Here is a 13,564-nt window from a genome sequence, read left to right as displayed (position 1 = left end):
CGGCGGGTGCGCAAACCAGGTGGCCGTGGTTGGTTAGCTCGGCGGCGCCGAGGGGAAGGGGCTGGGCGAGCTCGCGTCCGAACTGCACGGCTGCAATGGCAGCGGTGGCGGCGGCAGCGAGGGGAAGAGTGGGGAAGAGTGGAGGGGGTGCGGCCGAAGGGAGGGAGGGGATGGATAGAAAAAGGCCCGCCCTGTGCCACCAACGGGCGGGCCAGGGGAGGACACACGCAAACAACCCGCGCATCCGCATGGTGTCTGTTTCACCTCAAAAGCGGCGTAAACTTGGGCCACAGATGGGTTGAAGCGGACACAAAACGACAAAAGTCTGTTTGCTTCCACGCACTGAGTCGTCTCGTTTGTCCGTTTTACTCTAAATAGACGGTGTAAGGCCGCGCGGTGGAGTTGGCCTAAGTTCAGCATCGCCTGTGTATTTGCGTCTATTTAAATCGTGGCGCTGCAGTCTGCGTCCGTTTAGATGGCGACAAGGCACAAGGCGACGTGCTCCTCCGCGGAACGGCCAGCTACACGACGCCCGCCGCTGCCTGTGCCGCCCGCCTGCGTCCGTCGCCCCGCTCTCTCATTATTTCTCTTTCCCAACTTCCCTCTGTGCATACATCGCCCGTCTCCCCTCCCTTCTCAGCAACAACGACGCCGCCGCCGCCGCCGCCTCTGCTGCAAGAAAGAACCAGCAGCAGCAAGTCGGCGACACGTTGCAGTCGAGCTAGCCTTGCGAGATCAATAATCTGCTGGCCAGGAGAGGAGAATGGAGGCGGCCCCAACGCCGGCGGCAGCGGAGACGCAGCACCGCCACGGCGGATGCTTGTCTGCCAGGACGTTCATGCCGCCCGGGCCGGTGGCGCGATGCTCCGGTGGCTCCTCTCAGGCAGCCGGATCTCCCGGTAAGATTCATTTCCTTCCTTCACTCATTTGCTTATTTATTTAATTTTGCCTGTTTGCAACGGAAGTGAATCCTCTAACATCAAGAAGAGAAGTCACCTAAGCTACAATTCTCTAACTTTTCTCTTTCACATCCATATGATTAAGGCTAAAATGACTTGAATTAATTTACAAATTACAAATCTATTGTATACGTTTACAAAAAATACATACAAACAAAATTATGATGCAATAAAATTAATTTTAAATTTATTTACATGAACAGTAACCACACACATAACCTGCTACAGTAGATAATTACATTATTTGCTACAGCGTCTCTGACTTTCCTTCTTTGTTTTGCACTAGATTGCACTGTAGCTTAGGTGACTTTCCTCTTTAATGTTAGAGGATCCACTTCCGTTTGCAACGTTTGGTTTGGTTGGTGCCTGCGTCTGCGTGTAGTTTTAGCTGTTCTTTTTTGCATTATAGGAACCTCTTCTGCCATTTCTTGTTGCTCCTGAAACAAGGATTTCGAATATTGCGCTGTGGTTGCTGCTACTGAATCGCTGATGCTAGTTTCTTTCCTCTGTTGTTAGATGTGTATGCTCTTACCTTTCTCTCACTCTGCCAGTTTCTATGGTACCTTGCCCCGTTTACCATTTTCAACGTCTTAATAAGCATTGATGTGTGTTTATGTTTTTGTATGTCACCGTGATGTGCATGCCAATCCATGTCGCCTCAATCTTTATGTTCAGTACGCGCAACAAAAGTCAGCATTGCAGGTCCCTAAAGAAATCGCACTGAAAGTACTGCTACTCGCTTGCGCATTTGGGACAATGTCGTCGCTCAATCATGGTTCTTAACTTCTCATCCTCCCCACTCACGGTGTACTGAGCTTCCAATCTTATGTCTCTGTCATTGCATCGTGAACACCAATGAAGAAATTATTGCACTGTTCTTTTCCCATCCATTGTTCTTGTGATCTCCGTCTTGGCGTTAACAGTTTGTTGACCAAATGTTTTTGCGCGAAATATTTGATTTCTTCCATCAGATCTTACAATGCTACTAGATTTATTAATTACCTACTACTATAAAATTCATTACCTGTTATAGTCTCGTGACAACACCTAGTATTAGTTTTTGTAGGAACTTTAAAGCCGTCAGATTTATTTATATGCTCCTCTCCGCTCTTCCAAATTATGGCCCCTTGTTGCGGCCATTTGGTTCTAAGATTACATATGACTTGACCACATCAAACAATTGTGACTGCACATCCACAACAAATGTTTGTCCATTGCTTGAACAGTATGTCATGCTAACAGTTGCTTGCGCTTTTGGGAAGCTTAGTTTCAGTCAGGTTCATACATAAAGTAATCATGGTGCGCAGCTGATTTGGTAGGAAATCTCAACCTTGATTGCCCTATTCCACAGTTTGTCGATCAATCAGAGAGCGTTTGGTGAGAAATTATAGGGGGTCTTGGTGTTGGGGTGTATCTCAGGACTCAGATTATGAACATGTAGCACAATTTGAGGGGTAGTATAAGTTAGGTAGGCTATAACAATATTTTCCTTGTCTGATCTTATCATAATGGATCCATTAGCTTATAAGAAACACAAGCTAGTATTTAAGATTCCCCGCAAAAAAGATACTCCCACTTTAGTGATTTAAAAGGCCTAATATTACTTTACAGAGGTAGCAGTATTTAAGATAGCATAGACCACAAAGGTTCGTCAGCGTGTCTTTAGCCTTGATAGCTAACCTTTGTTTTTGTGTTGCTGCAGCATGCACATGACAATTACAAAGTATGTTATTAGTCATTTTGCATTGGTTATTATGAAAATTATTTCTAAGTACTCCCTCCGTCCCAACATAAGTGTCGTGGTTTTGAACTAAAACCACGACACTTATTTGGGGACGAAGGGAGTGTTATAAAAATTCTTTATTTCGATAGTTTGATGTTCAGTGTTTATTAATGGAATGTGCCTGTTCTTGTGCAGATGAGGCGTCATGTGGATCACCAAGATGGATAGGGAAAAGTCTCTCTTGTGTATGCATCAAAAGGAAAGGGGCATATGAGCGAATATGCATGAACCTTACACCGGTGCAGGTTTGTTTTATCAAAACGTTGCCCAGATTTTGTTAACAGTTTTTTGCTTTTGGGGTAAAGAAATCCACTGATCATTGAATTTACCAGTATTTAAGATAGCAAATACCACAACATGTTCATCAACGTGTCTTTAGCCTTAATAGCTAACCTTTTGTTTTTGTGTCTTTAGCCTCTCCCCATGTGCAACGAGTTTTAGGTAGTCTAGTCTGTGACCTTCCATGCACAATCACTCTGCAGGATAGACATGACAATTTAAGTGGCCAAGTCATAGTTCTGTTCATAAGATTTTATCTTCGAATGTGTCAACTTGAATGGCCCAATTCAGAGAACTATTTAGCTGTATAAGACACAAACTAGCTAACTGTTTTTGGCCGGCCATTTACAGGAACAGAGGCTTCAGAGGTTGAGGCACCGCATGAAGGTTTATTTTGATCACTCAAGGCGAGATCATCAGGTAACTATATCTAGTACTAAATGTAGAAGTCTTGACTATTTTAATCCACACTTCTAATTTTTGAGACCATCCTAACTGATATATTTATAATACTAGCTAATTGCACATGTGTTGCAACGGTGACATACATATTCTAGTGGTTCAGCATCAATCTTGTTTGACATATATCTTACACCCACCATATTCTAGATTTTTGTAAGATTTAATTTGATTTAAGTATGAGCAAGACAAGGCAAGGAAAGTTTTGATTTAGTTGAGGTTTTGGTAAGATTTGGTTTGATTTGATTGAGTTAATGCATGATGTGGTTTTGAGAAAGTACCAACTTGGTTTAGATTATTCCAAGTTACTCCATTTATGCTTTTATTTTGTGCGGCACTGGTTAAGATTACTAAAACAATCAACAGGAAACCGAAAAGGAAGGGGATTATGGAGGAAAAAACTGAGGGAGAAGGTGAGGCGAACCTACCAACTCCCCTTTATCAGTACCGGTGGGTCTATTCTACGACCATCCTTGTAGCAACCAACTTAAGAGCATCTCTGGCATATCCCCAAAAGTTATATTTGGTGGAAAATTCCTGATTTCAGGGATTAAGCCCTATCTAACAGATCCCTCAAAATATAACTTTCCATCCCTTAAAATGCAACCATCCATCCTATTTTTACTCTGGAGATGCAGTTTAGGCGGCCACCCGACCTTCCCCTCGGCGCCGACCCGCCTCTGACCGTCGTCGACCCTCAGACGACGGAGCCGTTCCGTGCCACCATCTCGCAGCCCCGCTACCCTCTCCCGCACCTTCTCCAAACTCGTCGGTGCTGGAATCGGTATTTTTGTCTCTGACAACGCCGCCGTCGTGTAACTCTGCCCGATCGCCACGAGGTTTGTTTTCGACCGGAATCGGACCGTCTGACCTTGGAGATGGCGTAGAAAGGTCAAGCGCAAGCCCTACACCGACGATGGCGCCGGAACCACTAAGTAGACTGCCGTCGCTGCCCCTACATCCTAGACGAAGTTCGTCGCCTCCACGCCCAGGAACCGCCTCTACGGCCTGCTAGGCAGTGTCGCTGGTGTCCTCCATCGCCTTTCGGACCTAGCTCGAGCTACGTCGTCAGGCGCCGCCTCTCCGACCCCGTCCAGCCGCAAGGTGTTTGTCAAATTGCCTTTATGTTTTTTCACTTATTTCCTATTTTTCATCGAAGAAAGGTCTCAAATGGATCATTAAGTTCTCCAATGTGTAAATCAAGATGTTGTGGGAGATGATCTTCGAAGATTCATCGTCGCAGGAGGAAGAAGAAGATGGTGAATTTGAGTTGGCGACTTCTGTGGTTGCTATGGAGGAAGATTTTAGGAGACCGAGGCATGGTTCAGTTTGGTAGAAGGTTGTTTCTTCGAGATAGGATCATGGGTCATGATGGTCTAATGAGGGATTACTTTATGTAATACAGTATATCCCCCTTAATGTTTTGGCGCCGATTCCGGACACATTGGGATTTCTTCAACACCATTGTAAAAGCCATGGACAAACATGATAATTGGTTTCACCTGAGAAGGAATGCAGCGGGAACATCAAGTGCAAGTTTTGTTGAAGGTTATAGCAGACATGCGAGTCCTTGCTTATGGATATCTGACCGGTGCCATCAATGACTGTTCGCATTAGGGAAGTTCTCATCCTTGAGTGTGTGAGACGATTCTATGCAGTTGTGATCGAGATCTATAGACCGGAGTACTTGAGGGCTTCCACTAATGAAGCTACCGAGAGGCTCATGGCAGAAAATGAAGAGAGAGGTTGGCCAGGGATCTTGGAAGTTGGATCCATTGACTTTATGAATTGGACATGGAAAATTTGTCATGTGGCATGGCAAGATCAGTACAGAGGGCATTGCCATGATCCAACCATCATTCTTAAGGCAGTTGCATCCCATGATCAGTGGATATGGTACGCATACTTTGGGATGCCTGCCTCTCACAATGATCTCAATGTCCTCCAGCAATCTCCTCTTTTTTCAAGGCTTGTTGCTAGTGACAATTCACCTTGCAACTATGTTGTCAATGGTCATGAGTACAACATGAGATACTACCTTGCCGATGATATCTATCCTCCGTGGGCCACATTTGTGATGACAGTCCACCGTCCTAAAGAACACAAAAATCTGCAACATGCCAAGAATCTACGAGAAAGGATGTTGAGATAGCTTTGGGTGTGCTTCAAACACGCTTTACAATTGTCCGTGGCCCTAGTGAGTATTGGAAGCCTCGGATCCTATGGCAGATCATGATAACATGTGTTGTTATCTTGCACAACACTATCATCAAGGATAAGAGAGAGGACCCACAGGGTTTTCAATATCTCTACAATGGTGTCCAAGTGGAGCTAGAACATACCGAAATAGGATCGAAGCATTCATACAAGCATACCGAAGGATTGATAACCGAGAAGTTCACAACCAACTTCAAAAAGATCTTATGGAGCACCATTGGTGACTTCATACCACTTGCTATTTGTGCTTTCATCATGTTTATTTGGGTTCTTAGTTTATTTGGACTGTATATTGTGTTTGAATTTGAATGCTTAAGTTTGAGAACATTTAATTTGATATGTATTTGGATTGTGTGTACTTGAATAATCAAGTTTTCAATTAATATGTTGTGATAGGTTTGAAAATGGTTGGATGAATTGGCAAAAGATATTTTTAAGGGATTAAGTTTTAGCTGATCTGCTAGATGAAGACAACTTTTTGGTGATACTCTTTCAGCAGTATGGTGTGCCCATCAACTACAAGGCATCTGTGGCGACTTAAAAAATCTCAAGATCTATCGGCTGAGTCTCTCGGAGGTGTTCATTGGGGTAGGGTGTGCGTGTGTGTGTTCATAGGGGTGATTGTGCATGTGCGTGTGATCATCTGCATTTGTACTGTGTTTCCCAAAAAAAACTAATTATATGCATGCATATTTGATTAATGGTTGGAAGGGAACGTTACACCAATTAGTAGTCCGAAATGCACCAAAAGATTACATTTTATACATATCACTAGGAAATTTCCCAATTATTTGAGTCCATGATACATAAAATTTCCACTAGGAAACGGTGGCTGTAAGTCACTGTAAATTTGTGGCATTTACCATAAGATACTACAAATTAGATAACTGGATAGCTATATTATCTCCCAAATTCTTTTTTAAGTATTATCTCCCTAATTTTGATGGATATCAATTTATGATAATAGGAAGCCTTGAGAGCTCTTTGGTATGCAACATACCCTGATCAAGAACTTGAAGGTTTGGTCTCTGAACAGTGGAAGGACATGGGCTGGCAAGGAAGAGATCCATCAACTGACTTCAGGTAGACAGAGCTAGTCCAAACTAAAACTTGCCAGACTAACTTTAAGAATATTCAGCTCTGCTATGAAATTAAGCAGCATTGCACCACTTGTTACAGAGGCGCAGGATTCATATCTCTAGAGAATCTTCTATTCTTTGCAAAGACATTCTCTGTAAGCAATGTATCACAATTGCCTTTTTTCATTGCCTACTCTTATGATGAATATTGACCACCCTCCACTGTACAGGCATCATTTCAGAGGCTACTACAGAAACAAAGCGGCAATCAAGCCACTTGGGAGTACCCGTTTGCAGTTGCTGGTGTAAATATCACATTCATGATCATGCAGATGTTGGATCTCCAGTCCAGTAAGCTCGCACAGAAACATGCAAATTATTCAGTTTGTAAACTGTAATTTTACTAATTTATGGCAGTGAAATCAATTGCAGCTAAACCGAGAACGTTCGTCAAAGCTGTTTTTGTCCAAATGCTTTCAGGTAGGACCAGTGCAGTATACATATACCTTTTGTACCGTTCGTTCGTTCAAATCGTTCTCAACAAATTCTCATTGATTCCTTTTTGTGCCAGAGGATGAATGGGCATTTGATCTGCTCTACTGTGTTGCTTTCCTTGTGATGGACAAGCAGTGGGTAGAGAAGAACGCTTCTTACATGGACTTCAATGTACGTCTCATCCTCTCTACCCGCAAATCTTCAGATTGCGTGTTTGATAGATCTTATGACTGATGTAATTACCAGGAGATACTGAAGTCAACTCGAGCGCAGCTGCAGAAGGAGCTTCTGCTGGAGGATGTGATGAGGATTGAAGATATGCCATCATACAGACTGCTTTGCTAGCGGCCATATCTGTTGGAAACGATGACCGAGCTCATGATGCGTGTGCATAGACCCCTTTCTTTCCTTGTTCAGAGGATATAAAGAGACACGTTTTGTAAGCGACTAATGTCGGTTTAACAGAGGCAATGCATAATGCGTAAGCATCCCTTCTGAGCTCGAGCTCAAATGAGCTCAGATGAACAATATCGTGATGCGGATGACATATGTAAGTTTCATGCAATTTTATGAAAAGTTGACATGAAGATGATAAGGAGCATTTTGTCGCCATGGCGAAAAGAAAGGGGTGCCATGGCAAGGAATCCGAAAATAAAGCCACGATAACATATCGGTTCCGGTAACTCGATTGAGATGCCGGTGCAAAAGAAGAAGTGACGGGAGCGTGTCATGCGATGAAAAGGTGGGGTGCTCCCGATAACTGGGTTCCCACGTGTCGATGGCTCGGAAACGGGTAACGCGTAAGCGATACATCGTGCGCGGCGAGCAACAGATACATGCAATCATCCCATACACACACATCACATGCATACGGTCCACGGGTGGTCGCCTCGGCGTTATACCTTTGCAGCGTGCATTTTCGTGGCGGTTCGAGTCGGTGCGAAGTAGAGGAAGTAGACGTTCTCGGAACGGTCGTAGGGGAAGTAGTGGTACTATTGGTCCTCAGTGACGGTAGTGGAAGTAGTGGTCCACGAGTCGAAGAGGAAGTAGTCGTTCATGTTCGGGAAGCGGTAGAGGTACGGGTCTTCGACAACGGTCGTCGTACACGCTCCAATGTCGTCGGTAGAGGTTCTCGCGACCTTGGCGACGGTAGTGGTACATGTTTTTTCGTGGATGTTCGAGTCATCGGTAGCGGTACTTGGTGAACCCCGAAACGGTCTTGGCGTCTTTGCGCGTAAGGGGTACTTGGCGTTTCCGTGTAGTTGGTCTTGCCGGTCCCGGTCTCGGCAACATAGTTGTACAAGAGCGTCACCGGACTAGTCGAATCCGAACTCTTCGAGGGCTGTTGTGGTACTTGGCGCTTGCAGTCTTGACAGCTCGAACGGGTGTTTGGCATTCTCGGTCTTGCGGGTCGTGGTACTTGGCGGTCTTGACGAATCCAAGGGTACTTGGCAGTCCAAAATTGCTCCTGTCCGGGGACGTTCAGTGGAGGCAGGGTCGCAGGTGGTCGGGGGGATCATGAGGTGGTAGCATCCGAAGAGGCACGCGGAAGGGCTCGGCTCTAGGAAAAGAAGATGCCGGAGGGGAGCAGCCATGGCCTCGGCCAAGGAGGTGACGTGTGATGACCCACAAGTATAGGGGATCTATCGTAGTCCTTTCGATAAGTAAGAGTGTCGAACCCAACGAGGAGCAGAAGGAAATGATAAGCGGTTCTCAGCAAGGTATTCTCTGCAAGCACTGAACTTATAGGTAACAGATAGTTTTGTGATAAGATAATTGGTAACGAGCAACAAGTAACAAAAGTAAATAAAGTGCAGCAAGGTGACACAATCCTTTTTGTAGCAAAGGACAAGCCTGGACAAACTCTTATATAGAGAAAAGCGCTCCCGAGGACACACGGGAATTATCGTCAAGCTAGTTTTCATCACGTTCATATGATTCGCGTTCGGTACTTTAATAATTTGGTATGTGGGTGGACCGGTGCTTGGGTACTGTCCTTACTTGGACAAGCATCCCACTTATGATTAACTCTATTGTAAGCATCCGCAACTACAACAAAACTATTAAGGTAAACCTAACCATAGCATGAAACATATGGATCCAAATCAGCCCCTTACGAAGCAACACATAAACTAGAGTTTAAACTTCTGTCACTCTAGCAACCCATCATCTACTTATTACTTCCCAATGCCTTCCTCTAGGCCCAAATAATGGTGAAGTGTCATGTAGTCGACGTTCACATAACACCACTAGAGGAGAGACAACATACATCTCATCAAAATATCGAACGAATACCAAATTCACATGACTACTAATAGCAAGACTTCTCCCATGTCCTCAGGAACAAACTAACTACTCACAAAGCATATTCATGTTCATAATCAGAGGAGTATTAATATGCATATAGGATCTGAACATACAATCTTCCACCAAATAAACCAACTAGCATCAACTACAAGGAGTAATTAACACTACTAGCAACCCACAGGTACCAATCCCAGACTTGGACACAAGAATTGGATATAAGAGATGAACTAGGGTTTGAGAGGAGAGGGTGCTGGTGAAGATGTTGATGGAGATTGCCCTCTCCCGATGAGAGGAGCGTTGGTGATGACGATGGTGATGATTTCCCCCTCCCGGAGGGAAGTTTCCCCGGTAGAACAGCTCCGCTAGAGCCCTAGATTGGTTCCGCCAAGGTCCCGCCTCGTGGCGGCGGAGTCTCATCCCGAAAGCTGGCTTATGATTTTTTCCTCATCGAAAGACTCCATATAGCAGAAGATGGGCATCGGAGGGCCACCAAGGGGCCCACGAGGCAGGGGGGCGCCCCCACCCTCGTGGGCAGGGTGTGACCCCCCTCCGGAACTTCTTGCGCTTAGTATTTTTTATATATTCTGAAAATGACTTCCGTGAAGTTTCAAGACTTTTGGAGCTGTGCAGAATAGGTCTCTAATATTTGCTCCTTTTCCAGCCCAGAATCCCAGCTGCCGGCATTCTCCCTCTTTATGTAAACCTTGTAAAATAAGAGAGAATATGCATAAGTATTGTGATATAATGTGTAATAACAACCCATAATGCAATAAATATCGACATAAAAGCATGATGCAAAATGGACGTATCAACTCCCCCAAGCTTAGACCTCGCTTGTCCTCAAGCGAAAGACGAAATCGAAAAATATGTCCACATGTTTAGAGACAGAGGTGTCGATAAAAATAAAATACGGACATGAGGGCATCATGATCATTCTTAGAACAACAACTTATATAATTCTTGTCATATGATCTCTTATGCTAGAGTAACAATTAAATCACAATTTCAAGTATGAATCATAAATTTCATTGAAAACTAACAAACTATAATCTCAATCATTGGAGCAATTGCAATTTATCATAACATAGGAAAGAGTCAATATAAGAGCTTTTCAACAAGTCCACATACTCAACTATTATATAGTCTTTCACAATTGCTAACGCTCACACAATACTTATGGGTATGGAGTTTTAATCGGAAACAGAGAAAGATAGGGGCTTATAGTTTTGCCTCCCAACGTTTTACCTCAAGGGTAATGTCAACAATAATAGTTCATGAAAACTCACATCCAATTAGCCATATATACCAGGATCTTTCCAACATGTTGTGCTTGCCAAAAGATAAAATTTAAAAAGGAAGGGTGAAGATCACCATGACTCTTATGCAAGGTAGGAGATAAAAGTAAAAGATAGGTCCTTTACAGAGGGAAGCAGAGATTGTCATGCGCTTTTATGGTTGGATACACAAAATCTTAATGCGAAAGAACGTCACTTTATATTGCCACTTGTGATATGGACCTTTATTATGCAGTCTGTCGCTTTTATTTCTTCCGTATCACATGATCGTATAAAGCTTATTTTCTCCCACACTAATAAGTCATACATATTTAGAGGACAATTTTTTATTGCTTGCACCAATGACAACTTACTTGAGGGATCTTACTCAATCCATAGGTAGGTATGGTGGACTCTCATGGCAAAACTGGTTTAAGGGTGTTTGGCAGCACAAGTAGTATCTCTACTTGGTGCAAAGAATTTGGCTAGCATGAGGGGGAAAGGCAAGCTCAATCATGTTGGATGATCCATGACAATATAATTTATCTCAGATGTAAGAAAACATAACCCATTACGTTGTCTTCCTTGTCCAACGTCAACTCTTTAGCATGTCATATTTTAATGAGTGCTCACAATCATAAAAGATGTCCAAGATAGTGTATTTATATGTGAAGACCTCTCTTTCTTTATTACTTCCTATTAATTGCAACGATGACCAAAACTATGTTTGTCAATCTCTCAATAGCTTTTATTCATCATACTCTTTCTATGTGAGCATATTACTCTCCATAAGATCCATATGATCTCTTTGTTTCCTTTTATTTCTTTCTCTTTTCTTTTATTCACTCAAGATCATGACAAAATAATCAAACCCTTAACTCAACACTAATCTTTATTATATATATAGCTTACGGACTCGATTACATAGAAGTATCATAAAGAAAAACTCACAACTAGATCATACTAAAACTTTATGCTACTAGATCAAGATATTACCAAAAGGATCGAACTAAGGAAAACGGTAAAGATAGAAGTGATGGTGATATGATACCGGGGCACTCCCCCAAGCTTGGCAGTTGCCAAGGGGTGTGCCCATACCCATGTGATTATGTCTCCCTTTTCGGGGATGGTGATGTGATATTCTTGGCGATGATGCCCCTCAGGATACGATTCTCCTCCTCGAGCTTATTGACTTGCTGCTTGAGGTCCATTATTTCCTTTCGAAGCTTTCCTGTAATAGCCAAAGCCCCTTGCACCCAAGGGTGTTTCATAGCTGCAGGAGAACAAGTGACACTCCTTTTCATATTTTCATAAGAAAGAAATCTAACATTGGAAGGGATAACCGAGTTTGGGATAGCCGAGCTCTGCAGTTCCCCCATTGTGAATCCAGCTCGGAAGCGAGAAGTGACTTCTTGATCCTCCTCCATGGCATCTATATTCTTCAAATCAGCCTCCATCTCTTCCTCCGTTGCTGGCCCAAAGTGGTCATCATTGTTGTTTGTAATTGATCTCGATGCCGGATGAGACACCCGGCTCTCCCCGACCGACTCTTGCGAAGACATCTTGCTCTAATCTGCAGCAGCAACAACTCGAAACACAAACAGAGGATAATTGCGTGATACGGGAGTCAAAACCTCCGGGGGATTATATAATGAATTTTTACCGACCAGAATATGTATCATGCAAGAAAACGGAGTCCGGAGAGCACACGAGGTGCCCACGAGGTAGGGGCACGCCCAGGGGGGGTAGGGCGCGCTCTCCACCCTCATGGAGCCCTCGTGTCCTTCCCGGACTGCTTCTTATTTTTCTATTTTTCTATTTTTCTAAATATTCCAAAACGGAAGAAAATTGCCATTAGAACTGTTTTGGAGTCGGTTTACTTACCGTACCACATACCTATTCCTTTTTGGAGTCTGAAACGTTCTGGAAAGTGTCCCTTATGTATTCCTCTGGGGTTACGGTTTCAATAACATTGGTTTCAATATTTATAGGATTGCCTGAGATATAATGTTTAATTCTTTGACCGTTCACCACCTTCGGATTTGTGCCTTCGAAGTTGTTGATTTTTATGGCACCGGAACGATAGACCTCCTCGATAACGTAAGGACCTTCCCATTTAGAGAGAAGTTTTCCTGCAAAATTCTTGAACGAGAGTTGTATAGCAATACATAATCACCTACATTAAACTCATGCTTTTGTATTCTTTTGTCATGTCGTCTTTTAACTTTTTCTTTAAATAATTTGGCATTCTCATAGGCTTGGGTTCTTCATTCATCAAGTGAGCTAATGTCAAATAACCTCTTCTCACCGCCAAGTTTGAAATCATAATTGAGTTCTTTAATAGCCCAATAAGCCTTATGTTCTAGTTCGAGAGGTAAGTGACATGCTTTTACATAAACCATTTTATACGGAGATGTACCCATAGGATTTTTATATGCAGTTCTATAGGCCCATAATGCATCATCAAGTTTCTTGGACCAATTCTTTGTAGATCTATTAACAGTCTTTTGCAAAATTAATTTGACTTCTCTATTGCTCAATTCTACTTGACCACTAGACTGTGGGTGATAAGGAGATGCAATTCTATGATTAACATCATATTTAGCAAGCATTTTATGGAAAGCACCATGAATAAAATATGAACCACCATCAGTCATTAAATATCTAGGGACTCCATACCTTGGAAAAATAACTGCTTTAAGCATCTTAATA

General features: G+C 43.2%; 1 protein-coding gene across 6 annotated transcripts; it reads left to right on the top strand.

Moving 5' to 3' along the window:
- The first annotated feature begins 469 nt into the window (after positions 1-469).
- Positions 470-7,799, top strand: LOC123147486 (ELMO domain-containing protein A). Of its 6 annotated transcripts, none has more exons than XM_044566745.1 (9): positions 470-899; positions 2,878-2,987; positions 3,373-3,441; positions 6,665-6,780; positions 6,877-6,931; positions 7,007-7,127; positions 7,194-7,256; positions 7,348-7,442; positions 7,530-7,799. In XM_044566745.1, the coding sequence occupies exons 1-9, from the start codon at positions 764-766 to the stop codon at positions 7,614-7,616; spliced, it is 852 nt and encodes a 283-aa protein (XP_044422680.1). In that variant the 5' UTR covers positions 470-763; the 3' UTR covers positions 7,617-7,799. The 6 variants fall into 6 exon arrangements, with proteins under 6 accessions (XP_044422680.1, XP_044422684.1, XP_044422685.1 ...); XM_044566749.1 differs by having other exon boundaries at positions 471-899; positions 7,545-7,799; XM_044566750.1 differs by having other exon boundaries at positions 473-899; positions 7,209-7,256; positions 7,545-7,799.
- The last annotated feature ends 5,765 nt before the right edge of the window (positions 7,800-13,564 follow it).

Source organism: Triticum aestivum, chromosome 7A (genome assembly GCF_018294505.1).
Source record: "Triticum aestivum cultivar Chinese Spring chromosome 7A, IWGSC CS RefSeq v2.1, whole genome shotgun sequence".
Taxonomy (NCBI): domain Eukaryota; kingdom Viridiplantae; phylum Streptophyta; class Magnoliopsida; order Poales; family Poaceae; genus Triticum; species Triticum aestivum.
Note: the sequence above shows the minus strand (reverse complement) of the source record. Positions and strands in the feature narration are given on the sequence as shown.

Excerpts from the sequence above, each read along its gene's own strand:
- LOC123147486 (XM_044566744.1), top strand. The coding sequence starts at position 764 with ATGGAGGCGGCCCCAACGCCGGCGGCAGCGGAGACGCAGCACCGCCAC. Across the intron at positions 7,128-7,193 it reads GATGTTGGATCTCCAGTCCA|TGAAATCAATTGCAGCTAAA; the intron begins GTAAGCTCGCAC and ends AATTTATGGCAG. Across the intron at positions 7,257-7,347 it reads TTTTGTCCAAATGCTTTCAG|AGGATGAATGGGCATTTGAT; the intron begins GTAGGACCAGTG and ends TTTTTGTGCCAG.